The 21,062-nt window shown below is 44.3% G+C and overlaps 1 protein-coding gene across 1 annotated transcript; it reads right to left on the bottom strand.

Moving 5' to 3' along the window:
- Positions 1 to 7,569: 7,569 nt before the first annotated feature.
- Positions 7,570 to 18,491, bottom strand: LOC149520703 (uncharacterized). Its single transcript, XM_089775324.1, has 4 exons — positions 17,738 to 18,491; positions 17,428 to 17,496; positions 11,511 to 11,708; positions 7,570 to 7,644 (listed from the first exon to the last, which is right to left on the bottom strand). Exons 1-4 carry the CDS (start codon positions 18,206 to 18,208, stop codon positions 7,570 to 7,572), a joined length of 813 nt encoding a protein of 270 aa, XP_089631450.1. The 5' UTR covers positions 18,209 to 18,491.
- Positions 18,492 to 21,062: the final 2,571 nt, after the last annotated feature.

The following is a 21,062-nucleotide window of genomic DNA, read 5'->3' as shown; positions in this document are numbered from 1 at the left end:
CAATACAGATTATTAATTATATAAAAACTCGACCATTACAATCAAGACTGTTCAAAATTATGTGTGAAGATATGGGTAGTCAGCACACAGCCCTGCTTCTACATACGGAAGTCAGGTGGCTATCACGAGGAAAAGTGCTGGTTAGATTATTTGAATTGTGTCATGAGCTCTCCGCAAATCTGATGGATCACAAATTCCAACTGTCTGATCGTTTAACAGACTTTTTGTGGTTATCTAGAGTTGCGTATCTTGCAGACATCTTTACAAAACTAAATGAAGTAAATCTGTCGCTGCGAGGAAAGAATGTAAATATTTTTAATGCGAAAGACAAAATTTTGTCATTGTCACGGAAGCTACAGTTTTGGATCTCATCTGTAGGACGAAATGATTTGGATTGTTTACCAACTCTGAATGATTTCCTTGAAGAAAATGGATACAAACTTGATGAAGATATTCGCAGCGACATTGCAGATCATCTCCGCGATTTATACACGAACATCATTAAGTATTTTCCAAACATCAGTGACAACAATAACTGGATTCGAAATCCATTAAGTTTAACAGAAAAGCCAGTCAGTTTTTCTATACAAGATTATGAAAACCTAATTGAAATCGCTTCAGATGGCCAATTAATACAAAAATTTAAAGAAGTTTCTCTGAGTACATTTTGGAGTGACTTATGTCAAAGTCAAGAATATTCATCTTTATCAAGACGCGCAATTCGTCAGCTGTTACCCTTTGCCAGTACATACTTGTGCGAAACTGGGTTCTCGAACTATGCAGCAATGAAAACAAAATACAGAAATCGACTGAATGCTGCGCCACATATGCGAATCCAACTTTCTAGTATTAAACCAAATATAAAAAGAATTTGCCAAGAAAAGAAGAAAAGCCACTCTTTGCATTGAAAACTATGAATATAATTAATATTATTTGATAGTTTTATTTTTTGTACATATTTAATATGATTTTTGTTGAATATAAATGAATGGTGTTATATTCAATATGTTGAATTTAAATGAATGGTGATCTCATGACCGTATTTAACATCTTATTACTACCAATTGTGGTGTACTGGCAGTCTGTGTGTGTTTGGGTGTGTTTTTTTATTTTATTTTATTTTATTTATTTTTTTTGCTCGACAAACTTAATCCCTGGCTAGGGGGGTTCCTTGCAATTTTTCTGAGTTTGAAAGGGTTCCGTGGTCAAAAAAAATTGGGAAACACTGCTCTAGATGCTCCAGCAATAACTGAGGACCCCATTGTTCCAGGTTCTGTAAAAATACGTAATAAGAGACATGGCAAAGGACCGGCGGGGAAGTAGAGTCACAGAAAGAGAAAGCAACTTGTTGGAGGTCAGTGGCAGAGCTAGTACTAGAACAAGGGTGAGCAAATACAGATCCATGGACTGGATCTGGTCTGCCAAGGTTAACCTCAATGCTGCTGTATTTACCCATGCCTCCCCAGATATGGGGGATCACAGCTCTCATTGGCAGTAGATTGCCATTCCTGGCCAGTGAAAGCTGAAATTCTCCTTGTTAGAGAAAAGAAACTGCCCCCCCCTCCCTCCCCAGTAAAAAAGTTTGGCCAGGCCACTCTTGTTCTGCAGTACTCCTTGAGAGAAACCGGCCACACCCTTCCCGCATACCATTGCCTTTAGAAAAAGGAAAGGTGTGAAAAGGGGAAAATAGCCTCAGACTCTCCCACCCATCACCTTGGCGTGAGAACTGCGGGGCTTACCTGGTCGCATGAAACCTGCACAGTTTTGGCCCAACCCCTGGGACACAGACCCCCACTTGGTGACCATTGGGCCATATATGGTAATATGCAAGCGCGGGAAAGCGATGTGCAGATTTGGGGATAAATACCCATGGCACAGTTTGCTCTAGGAGGTCTTCGCAACACATGTACCACCGTGCGTGTGCCTTCTCGTATACTTCAAAGCGCTGCCGGCCTGATCAACTGACCAGCCACCTCCCCCGACTCTCGGGCGTAACCAAGGCCTTCGCAACCGAACCAATATCTGTGAAATGTTCCGTGTGCTGTGTAAGTTGGTATGTATGATTTGATTTTTTCTTGTTGTATAAGCTTAGTGTTGTAGTTGTTTGTGGGTAGTACATAAGAGTTTGTAGTTATCACTGTTATTTTATTACTGTAGCTGGATATTTTAAGATTGGAGACTATTCCCCTTGCCATTCCCATCATTATATCTCTGACACGTTTTACTAGAAATCATAGAATAAATATAATAAATACTGTAAATTCATTATTAACACGGTCTATTAAAAATCTTAGAATAATACTATAAATTCACCACTGTCATAAATAAATATTTTTTATTTGATAAAACTGTCCACCTGGTTCTGTCCTTCCCCCCTTGGGTATTCATTATCGGATCTGTGATTCTCACGACACTCCTCACCTGTGGAGATACAGGAAATATAGTAGCAGCATCCCACCAGGGATTGACACTGGGGAACTGCTTGCCCACCCCCGTACTAAAACCTATTTCTCTTGGCTCTGAAGTCGTGCCTCCTCCACTGGATATGCTAAGTTTGTGTACTCAGTCTTGTTGGGTCCATTTTGGTAAACAATTCAGCTATCCTTGCAGAAGAAATGTTGTGCTAAGGATTTGCCATGTTATAAATGTGCTGAATACCAAGGGGGAAATGTTCTCTAGTGTCAAAAGATTGTTGGAAGTTTTTTTTAAATAAAAAATACTTCTAAAAAAAAGGAGAAAGGGTTTTCTGTTCTTATATTAAGGGGTGGGGGGAAATAGCAAGGAGTTGCTTTCCTAAATCTATGCCCTTTAAAATACAGCTCAGATTTACCCTATTAATTTATTATTTATTTATTTCCCAGCATCTTTTTTTTTTAATTCTTAGACCCAGTTCAGTGGTGGAGAAATGACATTTCCCCCCCCTTTTCCCCAGTAGCAGTGACTGGTGACCACATGGCTAAAGCCTGCTGGGTTTTTTTTCCACCAAAGCAAACTAAAGCAGACAAGATTTCTCTCCACTGACACACAATGTAAGGATGTGCCACTGGTGGAACCCCTGTGCCACAGTTATTGTTAACAGGTCAAAGCACTGAATATCAATAGACTAATTCCTTTACCCCGCTGACCCGATCTCTGACTGGAATGCAAACTTCTATTGCACAGCTTTCACCTTTGGCCCTCACCATCTTCATGGCTCCACACTTCAAAGAATGCTGTTCATGTAGAAAATACCTTATTGAAGGAATGGTCATAGCCGCACAATTATTTCAAAAAACTCCACATTGTATTTCAGCTGAGGACAGGAGAACTGGCTAAAGTCTGTATCACTTTCAAGATTCAGATCTAAATCCTAAGGTTTAGAAATATGAAAGTCAAAACTACAATAGTCCAAACTGACAGAGCCTATTCTTTGCTCCTTGATATATAGGGAATTAAAGAGCTGCTCTCAGTTTGACTACTCACCTTTCCATTTTTGAGGCACCCGACAAAGTTATCTGTGCTAATGAATACATTTTTTGATTGTCAGATTACACAGATTATTTTCTGTCATCTTCCAGTCCTTTAAACAATTGCTTCCTTTGAAAACCCTTACGCAAGAAACATATGACCTTACAACATTCTTATTTCTCTTTTGTATTTAACATCACAGGCCTCTATGTGTTTTAAACACAATATGGGGAGCGCTATAGGTCAGGGCTGTGAGGTGACAGCTAAAAGCACAGGGTACTTGATCATTGAAATTACCACAAAAGACACAGGAGTTATGAAAGAAGAGGAACATGGAAGAAGATTTAAAAGTAAACACTGTTTTAAAAGATCAAATATAATCATGGGTAGTTTTAAAGCTTTATAAACAAGGAATATTGTTGATTAAATGCAGGTCAAGGTATAAGTTAGTGGGTCAGTAGGTAATGAGATGAGTCTGATTTTAATGATTGATTCCATATCTAAAATGAGAACTGATTTGTAGGGGAGTCAAGGGATTCATATTTGATTGGCAGTTACAATGCCAACTGTTCCCTGAAGTCTTTGTGCTCCCCCAAGCACTCTCTTGTTGGTCTCTTAATATTTTCCTGTCATGAATCTCCCAGCACTCTCACTTGACCATCCTGTCTTCTCCAAAATTCTGCTCTCCTACCTGTAGTAGTATTCAGCTGCTTCTCTAGGGAGTCTAATGCTTCTGCTTTCAATTTCGCGTGAATCATGAAAAAGGGCTAGAGAACCAAAAAAAAAAAAAAAAAAAAAAAAAAAAATGGAATCACCACTCCAGAGTCTAGCAGAGAAGCAGCTAGTTCCTGCTGCTAATACTAATAAGTACTTTGCATTTCTGTAGCATCTTAAATCTGAGGATCACAAAGCACTTCACAAAAAGAAGTTTACTTGCCTTCCCAGCACCCCATACATGGGAGAAACTAAGGTACAGAGATATTCAATCCTCTGAGGTGTTGACAGCCTGCTAAGATGCACGGAATACTCTCAGCTTCTAATGAAGGTATAGACCTGATTTACCTACACGGGAACATATCTTCACAGGTTGGAGTTTTGTGCAAGTCGTGGATGTAAGATTTTGCCTGTTGTATGGAATTTAGGTTGAGATTTAAATGCAAGGAAATGCTTTGAATACCAAAGGTTTGAAATAATAAAACTATCATAACTAAGCCTTATTTTGTGTTTGGAATTTCTGTTGACAGGATCATGTAGTCAAGAACCAAAAATTTATAATTAATCAGAAATATTTTTTTCCTTTATCTCTGCCAATGTTTCATATTCTTTCCGTCTGCATAGTAAACTATACATCAGAGCAGTATTTTCTTTTTAAAGAGAAATGACACAATTAAAAATCCAAACCAAACCAAAACACTTAAAATGTAGTGAAAAAAACATTCATTTCAGGTTAACTGAAATGTTTAATTTTGATAAAATCAGTTTGTTCCACCTTTGATCTTCTACAATGTTTTTTAAAATAAAAAATATATCTTGTTTCTCAAAGCAGTTTCAAATTTTAAAAAAAATTCCATTCCAAAGATGTCAAAATAAAGTTTCAGCATGACCGAAATGCTTCATTTTGATTTTTTTAAAGAAAATTTTCCAAACAGATTTTTTTAAACTTTCAATTTCAATTATAATGGCATGTTTGTCAAAGGTTTAAAGATTTCTGACAAGCTTTATTATAAATCTGAGTTATAACCCAGTGCATAAGAAATTACAGGCTCGATTTTGATTGCCTTTGTAATAGTACCATGAATTCATAGACTAATAGAAGAAGAACTATTTAGAAAAAAAAACATTTAGGAACTATTTAGAAAAGCTAAACGTACACAAATCCATGGGTCCAGACTTAATGCATCCGAGAGTACTGAGGGAGTTGGCAAATGTCACTGAGGAGCCTTTGGCCATTATCTTCAAAAAGTCGTGGAGGTCGGGAGACATCCCGGATGATTGGAAAAAGGCAAATGTAGTGCCCATCTTCAAAAAAGGGAAGAAGGATGATCCAGGGAACTATAGGTCGGTCAGCCTTACCTCGGTTCCTGGAAAAATCATGGAAGGGATTCTTAAGGAATCCATTTTTAGGCACTTGGAAGAGAGGAAAGTGATTAGGAATAGTCAGCATGGATTCACAAAGGGACAGTCATGCCTGACCAATCTGATTAGCTTCTATGATGAGGTAACTGGCTCTGTGGATGTGGGAAAGTCAGTGGATGTGATATACCTTGGCTTTAGCAAGGCTTTTGATATGGTCTCCCACAATATTCTTGCTAGCAAGTTAAGGGAATGTGGATTGGATAAATGGACGGTAAGATGGATAGAAAGATGGCTAGAAGGCCGGACCCAGCAGGTAGTGATCAACGGCTCGATGTCAGGATGGCGGTCGGTTTCTAGGGGAGTGCCCCAAGGTTCGGTTCTAGGACAAGTTTTGTTCAATGTCTTTATTAATGACATGCATGAGAGGATGGATTGCACCCTCAGCAAGTTTGCAGATGACACTAAGCTAGGGGGAGAGGTAGATACGCTGGAGGGCAGAGATAGAGTCCAGAGTGACTTAGACAAATTGGAGGATTGTGCCACAAGAAATCTGATTAGGTTCCATAAGGACAAGTGCAGAGTTCTGCACTTGGGACAGAAGAACCAAGTAAGTAGTAGTTCTGCAGAAAAGGACCTGGGGGTTACAGTGGATGAGAAGCTGGATACAAGTCAACAGTGTGCCCTTGTAGCCAAGAAGGCTAATGGCATATTAGGTTGCATTAAGAGGAGCATTGCCAGCAGATCCAGAGATGTCATTATTCCCCTTTATTCAGCTTTGGTGAGACCACAGCTGGAGTATTGTGTCCAGTTCTGGGCCCCCCACTACAAAAAGGATGTGGACACATTGGAGAGGGTCCAGTGGAGGGCAACAAAAATGCTTAGGAGTCTGGAGCATATGACCTATGAGGAGAGGCTGAGGGATTTGGGTCTGTTTAGTCTGCAGAAGCGAAGAGTGAGGGGGGATTTGATAGCAGCCTTCAACTTCCTGAAGGGAGGTTCCAAAGAGGATGGAGAGAGGCTGTTCTCAGTAGTGGCAGATGGCAGAATAAGGAGCAATGGTCTCAAATTGTGGTGGGAGAGGTCCAGGTTGGATATTAGGAAAAACTATTTCACTAGAAGAGTGGTGAAGCACTAGAATGGGTTACCTAGGGAGGTGGTGGAATCTCCATCCCTAGAGGAGTTTACGTTTCGGCTTGACAAAGCCTTGGCCAGGTTGATTTAGTTGGGATTGGTTCTGCCTAGAGCAGGGGGCTGGTCTTGATGACCTTCTGAGGTCTCTTCCAGCTCTATGGTTCTATGATTCTAAGTTAGTCAGGTATGACATGCAACCAAGGCTGATCCCCATTCTGGCACTTGAGTGCAGATGGTGGGGGGCCACAAGAGATTTAAAAGTATCCTGCCACTAAAAGTTTCCGCTTTAAAAATATCTCTCCAGGTCAAAGATTCCCTGCAATTCCTAATAGCTGACCTTCCAGTCTTGGGCATGTGTACACAAAAACCCCTTCCTTCTAGGACACAGTCTTAAAAAGGTAACTTTATTAACAAAAGCAAAGAAGACATTCTTGGTAAACATACTTGGTTGGTAGGTGTTACAGAGCAACTGAAAAAGGAAAGTTTGAAAACCCCCCAGCAAATTCCATTCCTGCGATTCCGTTTAAAAGTTACAGTGTATGCGGTGTAAAATAAGCTGGCTCAGTACAGAGGAATTGAACCAAACCCCAAAATAAAGAAAATAATGTGAACAGGTGTAACTAAACATTCCCTGTTTTACTCACATTTGTTGTTCCAAGGTATACTCTTTCCTAGGCAGGAATGTTGCTGGAAATTCCATGCCTTATTTCTGGCTAAGTCCATCTCTCCTGGCTTTTGCTCTGAAACTTTACAAAGGACTGCAGCAGGCAGATCCTGCTTTTTCAAAAACTTACGCGCTCTTTTCATTGGTTCTCCTGGCTTCCTGCCAACACTTCCTGGAAACCCACTATCTCTGGGTTTAACCCTTTCAGGCAATTTAGTTTACTAAACGGCTGGGATGTCCAGAAAAGAATATTACCCATCCCATTCATCACACTTGTCCTTGGTGAATCCATGTCGACCGTTGATGATCACTTTCTTCTCCTGCAACTGTTTCAAAATGGATAGCTTGAGGACCCACTCTCTGATTTTTCCAGGAAATGAGGTGAGACTGACCAGTCTGTAGTTCCCCGAATTCTTCTTCTTCCTTTATATAAAGATGGGCACTACATTTGCCTTTTTTCTAGTTTTCCGGAATCTCCTTTGATCCCCATAAATATTCATAGATAATGGCCAATGATTCTGCAATCACAGTCAACTCTCTCATCACCCTCTGATGCATTAGATTTGGTCCCATGGACTTGTGCATGTCCAACCTTTTTCTAAATAGTCCTCAATCTGTTCTTTCACCACTATAGTGCAGCTCAGTGCAGCATTGGGAGCTGACCAAAGTCTGTGAAGACCAAGGCAAAAAAGCATTGACTACCGCAGCTTTTTCCACATCATCTGTGGCTGCATTCTCCTTCTTGTTGCTAACCTGCCTGTAGAACCCCTTTCTTATTACCCTTCACATCCCTTGCTATCTGCAACGTCAGTTGTGCTCTGGTCCTCCTGATTACACCCCCTGTATGCTCGAGCTATATTGTTATCCTTTTATAATTCAACAGGAATAGTAGTAGAGTCGGGTACTGTGCTCTCAGAATGTCTAAGTGGTGTTGAGGTCTAGATTCCCTGGCTTTGCACCTTCCACTGGAGGCCCAACCCCTACTGAAGTGTGGAGACTGTCCTTGTACCTTGCCTAGGAGCCTCGCAATTCTGTCAGTCCCCCTGCTCCATAAACATTTATGTTTCACCCACTAATTTTGTACATTTTGTGAATATTCTGGATATCAAAGTGTGCCATGTGGACTGGATTAGATGAAGTCACTTCCAGCCCTATGATTCCATATGCATTTTGGTTGTTTGTTTTTTAATTTATTTTCCTTGTGCTTAGATCATAAGTGGAGTAAGTCTAATAATCTGCATCTACTGACCAGAGGATTTTTGTTCACCCCACAGAATTCCTTAGAAGGAGAAAGCTCTGCTCTCCACCTTACTGTCTGATTACTGTCTGATCATGCATTGCTTGACAGAGCAGTATGGAAATGCTTTCCCAACTCTGCCTTTCTCCAGTAAGTTTGTGCCAGTCTCTATCTGCCACAGGTCATAAATGCACAACCAATTCACCTAATGACCTAATGAAGTAAAAATGGAAAACTGTAAAAACATTGGTGAACTCTGGGTAATGACAAATAGGTACAAGAATCTTTAGCCAAAATTAGGCATGCTTACCCCTGGATACTAGGCAGAAATGGATGTAGCTGGCTCTATCCTTTGAAAATCACTTAAGAAGCTAATTAAAAATTAGGCATCAGATTAAATGCTAAAACTGCTTTCAGAATTCTGGCTCTAATTTCTACAGCATTGCAAGGGAAAATATTTTGTTCCCCATAGTATTTGATCTTGCCAGATTTACGATCTCACGTTAATATCTTACACATCAAGAGGTTAATATATAAGAAAATGATAGCCTATTATTTTCTGAAACAGGCATCTTTCCAAGAGACACTGGACCCCTGCATAAATTACTGAGCTGGCAGTTACTGCTGACAAGGATCTGGGGGTTCTACTGGACCACAAACTGAGTATGAGTTGACATTGTGATGCAGCTGCAAAAGAGACTAATATGAGTCTGGTTCAGGAGGTAATTATCCTGCCCTACTTGGCACTGGTGAAGCTCTAAGTCTGGGCCCCAGTTTAGAAAGGATGTGAACAAATTAGAAAGAGTCCATAGGAACACAAGAAAAATCATAAAAGGGTTGGAAAACCTGACCTAGGAGGAAAGATTGAAAAAACTGGGCATGTGTAGTCTTTTGGAAACAGAATAAGCTGTGACCTATTGTCTTCCAATATGTTAAGGATTGTTATAAAGGGGATGGTGATTAATTGTTCTCCATGTCCACTGAAGGTAAGAAAAGATGTATTGGGATTAATCTGTAGCAAAAAAGATTTAGGTTAGATGTTAGGGGACAAAAAATCAAACTAAACTCATAATTAGACTTCTTGGGATCCCTTTCAGTCCTACAGTTCTATGAGCCTGTTATAATTACAGATGTACCTGTCATAAAAGTGCAGCTCAAATTTGGGGTTAACTTCTGTGAAGGTCAGGTCCAAAAATGAACTTTTCAAGTTGGGCCACCTCTGCCTATAATGCTATTGAAGTTCAGATCAGTCCCTGGCACCTACCAGGGTAGAAGAACATCAGAATAAGATATCATGCCTTCAGACATTTTCTTCCAGGTGTCTTATGAATAGTTTCCTCCCTCTTACACTGGGAAGAGAGTCCACTTTTCAATTCCAATTCCTGTGCTGGCTGGAGTAAAATCTGCATTGTTTTTGCAATTAAGTATAAACCTTAACTTCACACTATTACTTCAACCACTGTCTTTTACTCTCTCCTGAAGTGATTTAGTCTTTATTAACTTTGACTATACTTGTACTGCTTGTAATGCCAGAAAAGTTATTAAAATTGATTCCTCAGGCTTGCTAGTAAATACAGTCTCTTTCACATAACAGACAGCAGCATGTCTCCATGCTTGTGCCATCATTGTAAGCTATAAGGTATAGTAAAGTAAATTTAGGGATTTACTTGCCTCATTCTGTAGCAAACACAAAGGCAAACAAAATAATTTATGGTGAGTGTTCAGTCATCTACAAGTTCAGTATCAAATAAAAAAAATTCTCTAAATACTTCTGGTTCTGCTCTTGAAAGTCTTGCATTGAATTAGACTCCTGTTGAAATCAATGAGAGTTTTCTGCATGAGATGACCTTTCAAGATAATTATTTCTAGGTATAGAAAAGAGTCCTACAGAAATTAATAGGGATTAAACTAATAGGGTTTTACAGAAATTACTTACTCTTAAAGTTATATAATTCAACAGCAAACACCTACACATTCTATAAGTTTTTTTGAACTCTTGTATAGCCTATATAGCAGGGACATAATTATCTACTGGATGGTTTAAAACATACAATTGTTGTTTTTTATTAAATGGTGTAAGGCATTAAGGTCGAAAAGAAAAACATTAGGGCTAAATTCTCAACTCTGCACTTGTCATGTATTGTATACATTAATCATCAGAAGGCCATCCTGATTCTCCACTGCTTTGTACCTTGGGCAGATATTCATTCCTGGGTGAAGGGGATATAAATGCTCCCATACTGATTTTCTAGCATTTTATATCCATTCCAAATCATCATGTGGAGGGAACAAGGCAGTGGGTCCATATGTGGTGTTCAGATTGCCTGTTCTGGCAGCTGTGTCTGGAAATGAAGTTCTCTTTCAAATGCTTGTCCATATGTATATTCCATTACTAGTGCACATATGCCAGAAATCAATATTTTTGGACAGTAGTACCCACTGGCCACACATGTGCTCTCCACTCCTTTTGCTTCACTGAAAGGCCATATAAAGGTGTCATTCAGTTTCTCTCACTGCATCATGGCATAGAAATAGAGCCCAACGATCCAAGAGACTGCTTTTAGCTAATAACTTTTACAATTTTAGTCTCTCAATTGTTACAAACTTTGTTGTTAGAACTTTATTTTTCTGGGATGGTGTTGTCCAGTTCTCCCAGGTTCAAATGCTGCCTTTCATGCCAGGGTACTATCCCAGCTTCAGAGAAACACTCAAAGGGCCTCTATTGTTTAAGAAAACCACACATTCCCAGTAAATATGTGATTTGCAAATCCTTCAGTTCCCAAACAGGGAAGCCTGTCTTCCAGTCTTCATAATGACTAAATCAATGTCACATACTTCTGAACCAGGCTGCCTAGACCCACCCCCGCTTACTGCCAAAGAGGGCAGGCTCCTTAACATCTTCAGGAGGCCCACAATGAATTTTAATAATCTTAAGAAAACCTGGTTTTCACACACCTGTTTAAGTCTCTCCACGATAGATTTGCAGATATTCCTAGAATAGCAATGACCCTTGTTGTCAATTTCAACACCACAGTCAGCATTGACTGTCTGGTAGTGCAGCAGCATCCGTCCTAGCAGTCGAAGAAGCACAGTAGCACCATGGAGCTGAGCTGGTTGATTCAATGCAATTTTTGTCCCCAGAGAGTAGCTGTACTGCCAAAAGACTGTTTACTTCATGGCACCAAACATGGCCTTATACTGAAGGCCTTGTGGTCCTGCCACACCCTGCCCCCAAAAAGGAAACAGTAGAAGTGAGTCTTCCAGATGCTTAGAGAGGACCTGCTGGGTTGCAGCCAATCAATAAGAGGCTCCATGGAACCAGACAATTAAGGGACAGCAGGCACATATAAAAGGGTCTGCAGAGCTAGAAAACTTCAGTTGTTGCCTGGAGCTTGAGGAGTAAGGACAGTGCTTCTGGCTGGCAGAAGGAACTACAATCCTAGGGACAGATCAGTTGCTGGCAGGAACTGTTGTAGTGAGAAGAAGCTCCTGACTTCCTGCTGTAGTTTGAGCTGACAGAACCCTAGAGTAAAGGCAAAGCCAAAGGTGAAGGGTCTCTATGGAAAATGGCCCAGGGAACAGCAGGCATTGGCAATAGGTGGCTGCTACTCATAGGGTCCCTGGGGTTGGCCCATAGTACTGGACGGGCCTGACTTCCCCACTGGACAAGGGTGGAATGGCTTAATGCCAGAGAGAGGTGTTCGAGGCCTAGAGAAGGGGGTTGAAGACCCCACAGACAGTCAGCATTTGTGGACTCTGTTGATCCTACAAGGAGATAAAGGTGAAGAGTAACTCCGATGGACAGCTGGGTTTAGAGATTGGCTGTTAAAGGCAAACAGTCTTCAGAGAGGAAGCTTTGGGAGTTTGGCCCTTTACCAGTATCAAGTATCAACTGTAAGCTAACTCAGACTGCAGAGAACAGGGCTGTAGACATTAGTAACTCAGAGTCTGGTGTTAGGCCCTATTGGACTAATTGGAGACTGACTATTGAGTACTGAGGCCAGGGACAGGGCTACAGAAATGCGAAAGTGCCCTGTTGGACTTGTACCTGGTCTGATTGTACACCTACAGATTGTGAGTGACTCTGAATCACCAAACACCTATCTAAGGACACCAGGATGACTAACAGTGTGCACCTCAAGCAACACAAGCCAATAAGAAGGCAGGCACATACACACCCAGCCAAAGGGCACTCACAAGAAGTAAGCAGCACACTATTACAGTACTGCAGGCCCAAAATACTTTGATATCTGGCACATGAAGTGCACTTTCACCATCCGTGGAATGTGCACAAGGACAGCATATCACAAAGAGCTCCAAATACTGTACATGGTAAGATACTTCCTTCTTCCATCCCTCATGCATCTGCACTAAATTCTAAGGGCATAATTTTGCCTTCCTCACCCATAGTTAGCTAAATATTCAGGTAGGTGGCAGAATTGAGCCCATAGGGGTTGTGCACAAAATAATGTACTTCTCAGCATGGGTGATACTGAGAACTCACCCCTTTAAAAGCTGTATTTCCATTCCCTTATAATCTTGCAGCGCTGAATTGTTGGAATTTTGAACCCTTTGTTGACCGATATAAACCAGTCCATATGCTTTACAGATATTCAGGATTTCATAGCCCCATTACTCCTTCCTGCTGCCATATCATAGAATCATAGAATGCTAGGGCTGGAAGAGACCTCAGGAGGTCATTGAGTCCAGTCCTCTGCCCAAAGCAGCACCAATCCCAACTATACTCATATATTGAGAGTTACAAGAGCACCTTTCAAAAGTCCTTGATATAGTCTGGTTTTTAAAGAATAATCAAAATATTTTATGCATAGCTATTAGACAATTCAATAAAACACTTAGGGTGCATCTACACAGAACCCTAAACTTGAAATAAGATATGCAATTTGCATTATGTAAATTACGTATCTTATTTTGATTGAATTTTGAAATAGTGTATTTTGAAATTTGGCACGTCTACACAGTGCCAAATTTCAAAGTAACATGCTGTTTCAAAGTAACATCTCTTATCCCTCATGTAATGATGATTACAAAGATGCCAAAATAGCACATCTGCTATTTCAAGACCTATCTCAAAATAGCGGGCGCATTCAAAAGATGCAGGGTATCTATTTCAGGATACTTTTAGTATTCTTAAATAGCCTCACTATGTAGACGTACCCTTAGTTGAGGAAGTCAGTAAATGGATCATGATCAAACTTTTGTATATGGGATTTAGACTGGATTTGAAGCTTCTGTTTCAGAGCACAGGATCTTCTCCAAATTCCAACAGTGCACATTCGCATAAGTATTACTTTTTAGAGAGAACATGTGGCTACCCTGAAAGTAAAACTGAGCTCACAGAGAGCCAGTAGAAAAACAGGAATGACATTCATCTCCTCTTCTGAATACACAAGCAGAGCTTCTATGAATGCTATTTTGAAGTTAAGTATCAGGTGACTCACGCAACAGTACAGAAGACAGAAAGTGCAGGTTTTGTCCCAGCAGGGACAGACTTAAAATAAACCAAACTGGTAGTGAATTACCATCTCACACTTTATCAGTTTCCATGGCATGTGCAAATTTTGTATCTCATAGTCTATGGCCATTTACTCTTGTAGCTCTTGACTAAAACTCACCACCTCAGAGAGGAGACAAACCAGTGCTTGATTTCCCTACCTCAGAAACCTATTGTCCAAAATTCTCACAGAATGGAGCCAAATTCATGTTTTCGTTCATGAGTGCAAATCAGAAAAAGCCCTTTTTCAAGATAAGATTCAGACTCTTCCAACATCTCACAAGAACACCTTTTTCATAAGGTCTGCACCTTTCAGGATGGCAGAAATTGTACAAGATCAATGGTTGGCCAAAACTGCATGGGAGCAGTGCAAGAGAATCCTTTGCTGAGGATTTGTGCTGCGAAGGAGTAGTAGTACTCTCTCAGCTGTGCAGCTCAGTTTCCAAACCTGAGCTATCTTGCCTTGCCTTCCTAGGGCTGTGTCCACACTCAGGGGTTCTTTCGAAAAAAGTAGCCTTTTTTCGAAAGAACTTCCCCTGCGTCCAGACTCAAGCCGCGTTCTTTCGAAATTAAATCGAAAGAACGCGGCTTTTCTTTCGACGGCGGTAAACCTCGTTTCACGAGGAAGAACGCCTTTTTCGAGGGAGATCCGTCGAAAGAACGTGAGTCTGGACGGGGGGAGCCCTTTCTTTCAAAATTATTGGCCTCCAGGAACAAGCCCTGATGGACAATCTGGGCCATGGGTTGCACGTCTGTGGTTCCTGGCTGCAGCCATTCCTTAAAGGGACAGGCGCACCCTCACAGCCACTTGTTGCAGACAAGGAGCCAGAGCACACGGCGACCTTGCTGCAGCATGTCACAGCCCCAAGAGCGTCCTGGCCCTTCCTCCGAGCCTTCTGGGGACCCAGCCAAGGGCTCCAAGCGCCGGGCACCATCCTGGTCCGGCACAGAGATAAAGAGCCTGCTGGAGCTGTGGGGAGAGGAGGAGGCCTTACAGGCCCTCAAAAGCCGGCGGCGAAATGCCGAAATTTATGGCCGCATGGCTGAAGCCCTGGCCCAGAAGGGCCACTACCCCCGCACCCAGGACCAGGTGCGCTCCAAAGTGAAGGAGCTGCGGCAGGGCTACGCCAAAGCCAGGGAGGAGAGCTCCCGGTCTGGGGCAGCCCCCCACTACTGCCCCTACTACTCAGAGCTGGACCAGATCCTGGGTGGCAGTGCAGAAGCACGCACACCACGGCGGTTCGTCCAGTCTGGATTGGCAGACCCCGTGGTGGACGCTCCAGAGCGGGAGCTACAGCAGTCTGGAGACGGGGACATGGGCCCAGAGGAGGAGGACACCGAGGAGACGGCGACCCTCACCCTGGAGCCAGTCACCCAGACCTCTGAGGCCTCCCAGGCGTCATCTGGCACGGGAGAGGAAGCAGCAGGTGAGTACAGTGAGTTTGTGTCACACCCGGGGGGGGGGGAGGTAGGTGGGTGGGTGCACAGTGGGTGATGCACAAGGGAAACCTGTCATGCTCAGGCTGATGCCCAGGTCACACACACACACACACAGTGTGACCTTCACAATGTCTGCTTCCCCTGTCTGAAGGGAGAGGGCATGCCCTTTTGGACAGCTGTTGCACACATGACTGATTGTGATAGAAATGTAGCCGTGTTACTCTGATCTGAGGAAGTGGGTCTGGCCCTGGAAAGCTCATCCCCAAATAAACCATCCTGTTAGTATTGTAAGTGCTACAGAGTCCAGTTTATAGGACTGATTGTGTCTTCTTCTTTTCCTCCACAGCCGGACCAGCCGTGGAAGAGGGCCGCAGCATCCCAGCCCCACCTCCATCTCCATCTCCACCTCGGAGACATGGGAGCCACAGACACAGGCGTGTCTACGCCGACATCCTCCGGCAGCACGTCGAGGCTGTGCAGGAGCAGAACGCCATCCTGCTACAGAGGGCGGAGGCAGAGGAGCGGTGGCGTGATCGGCTCATGAATGAGCTGGTCCTGCAGCGCACGGTGCTGTACGCCACCCTGAGGGAGGTCAGCGGCTTGCCTGCTGCTGTGCCTGGTCCTGCTCCTCCAGCACCCCATGACCCCACCCCAAACCCCCCTTCCACAACAGCAGCCCTTTCCCCCCTTGGACCTCCCTGTCCCCCAGTCCCCCCAGCTCCCCAGCCCCTCTCTCCCCCTGGCCCTCCTCTCCCCCAGGCTTCCACGTCCCAAGAGCCCCCCAGCAGCCAGCCAACCGACAGGTGCATCACCCGATCCCGTAGCCGGGGAGCACCCCAAACACGAGGCCCAGCCAGGAAAGGGAAATCTGCCAAGCCCCGTTCAACCTGATCCCCTTCCCCCCTCCAGGTTTCCAGGCCCCTTCCCCCCTCCAGGTTTCAATCACCCCCATCACCCCAGTTAAAGCACAAACAAAGGGTTAAAGGCACTGTTTGTTTATTGTATATAGTTTGGCAACAACAAAAATGAAGAAAATTTTTGTTATTTTGCCACATTGTTTGATTATATGTACAAAATTATAAATAAGTAAAGAGAACATTTTATTTTGAAACACACCCTGGTGTAAGTGATGTGTCCAAACTGGGTCAGGAGATGGGTTGTGGAGGGAAGCTTCTATTGGGGGCCAGGGCCCAGTCCCCAGGCAGAAGCCCCTCAGTGCACTCAGTGGCCTCCACTGGAGAATTGGTCCCGGAGGGCCTCCCAGATGCCAACTGCAGACCGGTGAGCCTGGCGGATGGCAGCTGTCCGGGGCTGGGCAAAGAGCCTCTCCTGGGCATCAGCACCTGTACCCCACCCTGGTAGGAAGGCATCCCCTTTCCTCTCCACGAGGTTATGGAGGACGCAACACGCGGCCACCACCTCGGGGATGTTGGTCTCCCCCATGTCGAGGCATGTGAGCAAGCACCGGAATCTGCCCTTTAAACGGCCAAACGCACATTCTACCTGGTTGCGAGCCCGGTTAAGGCGAGCATTAAACTGCTCCTTGCTCGCATCCAGCTGGCCGGTGTAGGGCTTCATCAGCCACGGCATCAGGGGATAGGCGGCATCAGCCACTATGCACACCGGCATGTGCACATCCCCAACCGCAAACTGGCGATGGGGGAAAAATGTTCCTGCCTGAAGCCTCCGGTACAGGTACGAGTTTCTGAAGATGCGGGCATCGTGTGCCCGCCCTGACCACCCAACACAAATGTCCAAAAACTGTCCACGATGGTCGACCAGGGCCTGGAGGACCATAGAAAAGTAGCCCTTTCTGTTTATGAATTGGGCTGCTCGATGGGGCGGTGCACGGATGGCAATGTGTGTCCCATCGAGCGCTCCTCCGCAATTTGGGAAGCCGAGGGCAGCAAAGCCGGCCATAACGCTGTCCAGATCTGGTAGACAGATGAGCCTGTTGAGCAGCTCCGAATTGATGGCCCTCACCACCTGCAGAACGAGACAGACAACAAAGTGTTAGAAGGGGTGCCTTATGTCTTAGGAGGAGAACCCACCGCCCACCTTCCCTCTCAAACAAACAGCCCGGGAATCCCCTCCTCAGAACTCCCCCCCCCAATTCAGGGTGAGTGGAGGAGCTCCCTCCCACTCCCACTCCCACTCCACTTGGCCCTTCCTGACAGTCTCCCTTCCCCCCACCCCAAACTGTGACTGTCCCCAGACAATGACTTACCTCCATCAAGACGGCCCCGACAGTAGATCTCCCCACTCCAAATTGGTGTCCCACGGAGCGGTAGCTGTCGGGGGTTGCCAGCTTCCAGAGGGCAATGGCGACCCTCTTTTCCAGGGGGATGGCGGGCCGCAGGTGGGTGTCTTGCCATTGCAGAGCAGGGGCGAGCCAGGTACACAGCTCCTGGAAAGTGGTCTTTCTCATGCGGAAGTTCTGTAGCCAGTCTTGGTCATCCCAGATCTCCATCACGAGCCGGTCCCACCAGTCAGAGCTGGTGTCAAACCTCCAAACACGCCTGTCAACGAAAAAGTTCGGAGGCAAGGGCAGTGTGGCTGCCGGACGGGGGAACCCCTCGTCCCTCTGGTCTGGGTCCAGCTCAGGAAGGAGCCTCATGATTGTCTCACGAAGATGCAGCAACAGCTGCAGTATGGTGGTGTGGGGCCCTCGCCTGCCCAGGGGCAGCTCTGGCTCCATGCCACAAATAAGGGTCTGCAAGCAGAAAAACCTCAAAAGAAAAAAGCTGCTGGGGTGTCCCAGGAAGCTGAGCACTCCAAAGCAGCACTGCGATGCCTTGCCAAATTCCTCAAGGGACAGCAAAGGCAGCTGCAGCAGCAGAGCAACGGGTGTTCAGGAGTGTCCCTCTCACCACGCGTCTCTGCAAAGGGCAGGCAGGCAGCACCCGGAAGGAAATGCTGCCCCCATGCCCTGGCAGAAGCAGTTCCGGGTGGCTTTCAATTTCGAAAGAGCGTCCGGCAGTCTGGACGCTCTTTTCGAAATAGCGGATCGATCTTTCGATCCGCGCATTGTAGTCTAGACGCGCTCTTTCGAAAGAGCCTCTTTCAAAAGATGCTTTCGAAAGAGGCTCTTTCGAAAGATGCTTTCGAAAGAGGCTCTTTCGAAAGAAGCCTGCAGTCTAGACACACCCTAGGAGAATGGCTGGAGCCCAAAGGTTCCATGAATTCTTCAAATAGAGAGCCATAATTTGCAACACTTTCTTCTGGAGCGGGTCCTGCTGAGCGATATTACTCAGCATGAGAAACATGCCAGAATCTGAGTTTAATGTTATAGAGATGAAGGCATTTTCAAAATATCCTTCATCTTTTCCCAAGGCCCCAATAACACTTCTTGGAGGATACTCAGTGCTTGAGAGCAACTAGCTACCACCCACCCTTAGCAAGAGGAACCCTTGCCTGTGCCAGGTCCCAAAGGCTACAGGCAACACAAGCCCTTCTCCTGACCCTACCTACACAGGCTTCACTGTCCTATTGCATGTTAGCGACAGGCTCATTCCAACCTCTGTAAAATTCAGTGCATCCTCTGTGCCCTCTTCCAATTGGCATCAAGACTTCTGGGGTCACTTCCCCACCTTCACTTGATGCAGTAGGGTCATGGACCAGCTAATCTGTATGCATAGGTCTGGGACATTCTTGCCTGGACAGTACATCTGCCCCACATTTTCTTTGCCTTTGATAGATAGTTTGCATATTGCACTCCTACAGTGCTGTGCTCCAGCACAGTAGTTTGGATTTGGTACCTTTTGTTTAGTGTAGCCACACCAACGAAAAGTTATCAGCTAGGACGCAGAACTTCCTGTTAAACGGGCAAAGCCTCAACTGCTTGACCACCCACATGACTGTGTACATTCTCTTTCTAGGACAGAGTAAGTCTGTTCAGCAGGGGTTTATTGTTTTTTGTTTGTTTGTTTGTTGTTCCTGAATAAAGTAATAGGATGCTTTTTATTGCTTTTGCCTGTTTGGAGTTGGCCTGGGAGCAGAACTGATGCAGATGTGTTAGTGCACAGTTCAAAACTCATTGTAAAAATCAGGACAGGCTAGAATAAGCTTTCCTAGGTTGTAGCTGTATCCATGGTTCTAACTAACCCAAATAAAGTGTTCTATCCCTACAAGCTTGCATTTGGTTGCCTGAGCAGCAAGCACAGTGTGAACATCTTGGGCTAAATTCACCCCTCTGTAATTCCATTGGTTTTGTAACTCTGTCTCCAATATCCCTTCGGATGCGGATATTCTTCCTTATAGCTTCAATCTGAAAGAAAGTTCTCCCCCCTTCCATTGAGGGCAGATTCTGCCAGCTTTGCTTACTGTATAATACCTCCCCCTTGGATTGATCCATGAAATCAACTGGGCAACTTGAAAAGTAAGATACTAATCAGTGTGAGTGATTCAAATTGTGATCTAACTTGGGTAGTTATGCAGAGGAAAGAACAGTCAAATCTGAACATTTGGGTGGGGAATGGAGAAAGCATTGTTTCTGCCCCTTCATATTGTAACAGTAAGGATACAGTAAGGAGGAGGGAGAAAACTTGCTCATCTTGGCCTCTGAGGATAGAACAAGAAGCAATGGGATTAAACTGCAGCAAGGGAGGTTTAGGTTGGACATTAGGAAAAAGTTCCTAACTGTCAGGGTAGTCAAACACTAGAATAAATTGCCCAGGGAGGTTGTGGAATCCCCATCTCTGGAGATATTTCAGAGTAGGTTAGATAAATGTCTATCAGGGATGGTCTAGACAGTATTTGGTCCTGCCATGCGGGGCAGGGGACTGGACTCGATGACCTCTCGAGGTCCCTTCCAGTCCTAGTATTCTATGATTCTATGATATATCTAGTCTAAGACATAGGTGGTCAGGCTGAGTGGTTACCATGAGCACAGAGAAGGGGAGAGGTTCAGAGCCAGAAGATCAGCAGCTAAGGTCAGGAACCACAAGTACAATACCAGAAGTCAGACAGGCTCAAGAAAGCAGGTCAGGATCCAGAGATGAGCTAGAGGTCAGGAATCACAAGCCAGGTACCAGAAAGAACCCTGAAGATCTAGGTTTGAGGCTTGTGGAGCATGACACTATGCAAAAGAGAAAATCTATGCCAGGTACATATGTGATGCAACATATAGCTTTTCTCCACATTCAGAAGAAGGAAAAAAGTGAGAACTAGACTGTTGTGGTCTGGTTCTTTTATGGGGTAGCACAAAAATGCTTTGGTCATGGTAAACGCCACAGATTAGCCCATAATTAATTGTGTAGAAATATCTAGATACCAAAAGCACTGGACTAAGTGCAAAGAATTTCTTCTAACCCAGTAATGGGCAAATACCAGCTTGTAGGCTGGATCCAGTTCACCAGGTTTAGCTTAAGTTGGCAATAGCAGCTCCTATTGGCCATGGATCGCTGTTCCCAGCCAATGGGAGCTGCAGGAAGTGGTATCCTGGTCTAGTGATGCTTCACACAGCTCCGATTGGCTGGGAATGGTAAGCCACAACCAAAGAAGCTACAATCGCCAGTACCTGCAGCAATGCAGGTAAATATCGAGGCGGCTTG

Source organism: Pelodiscus sinensis, chromosome Z (assembly GCF_052426305.1).
Source record: "Pelodiscus sinensis isolate ZL-2025 chromosome Z, ASM5242630v1, whole genome shotgun sequence".
NCBI classification, from domain to species: Eukaryota; Metazoa; Chordata; order Testudines; family Trionychidae; genus Pelodiscus; species Pelodiscus sinensis.
This window is presented reverse-complemented; position numbering and strand designations above follow the sequence as displayed.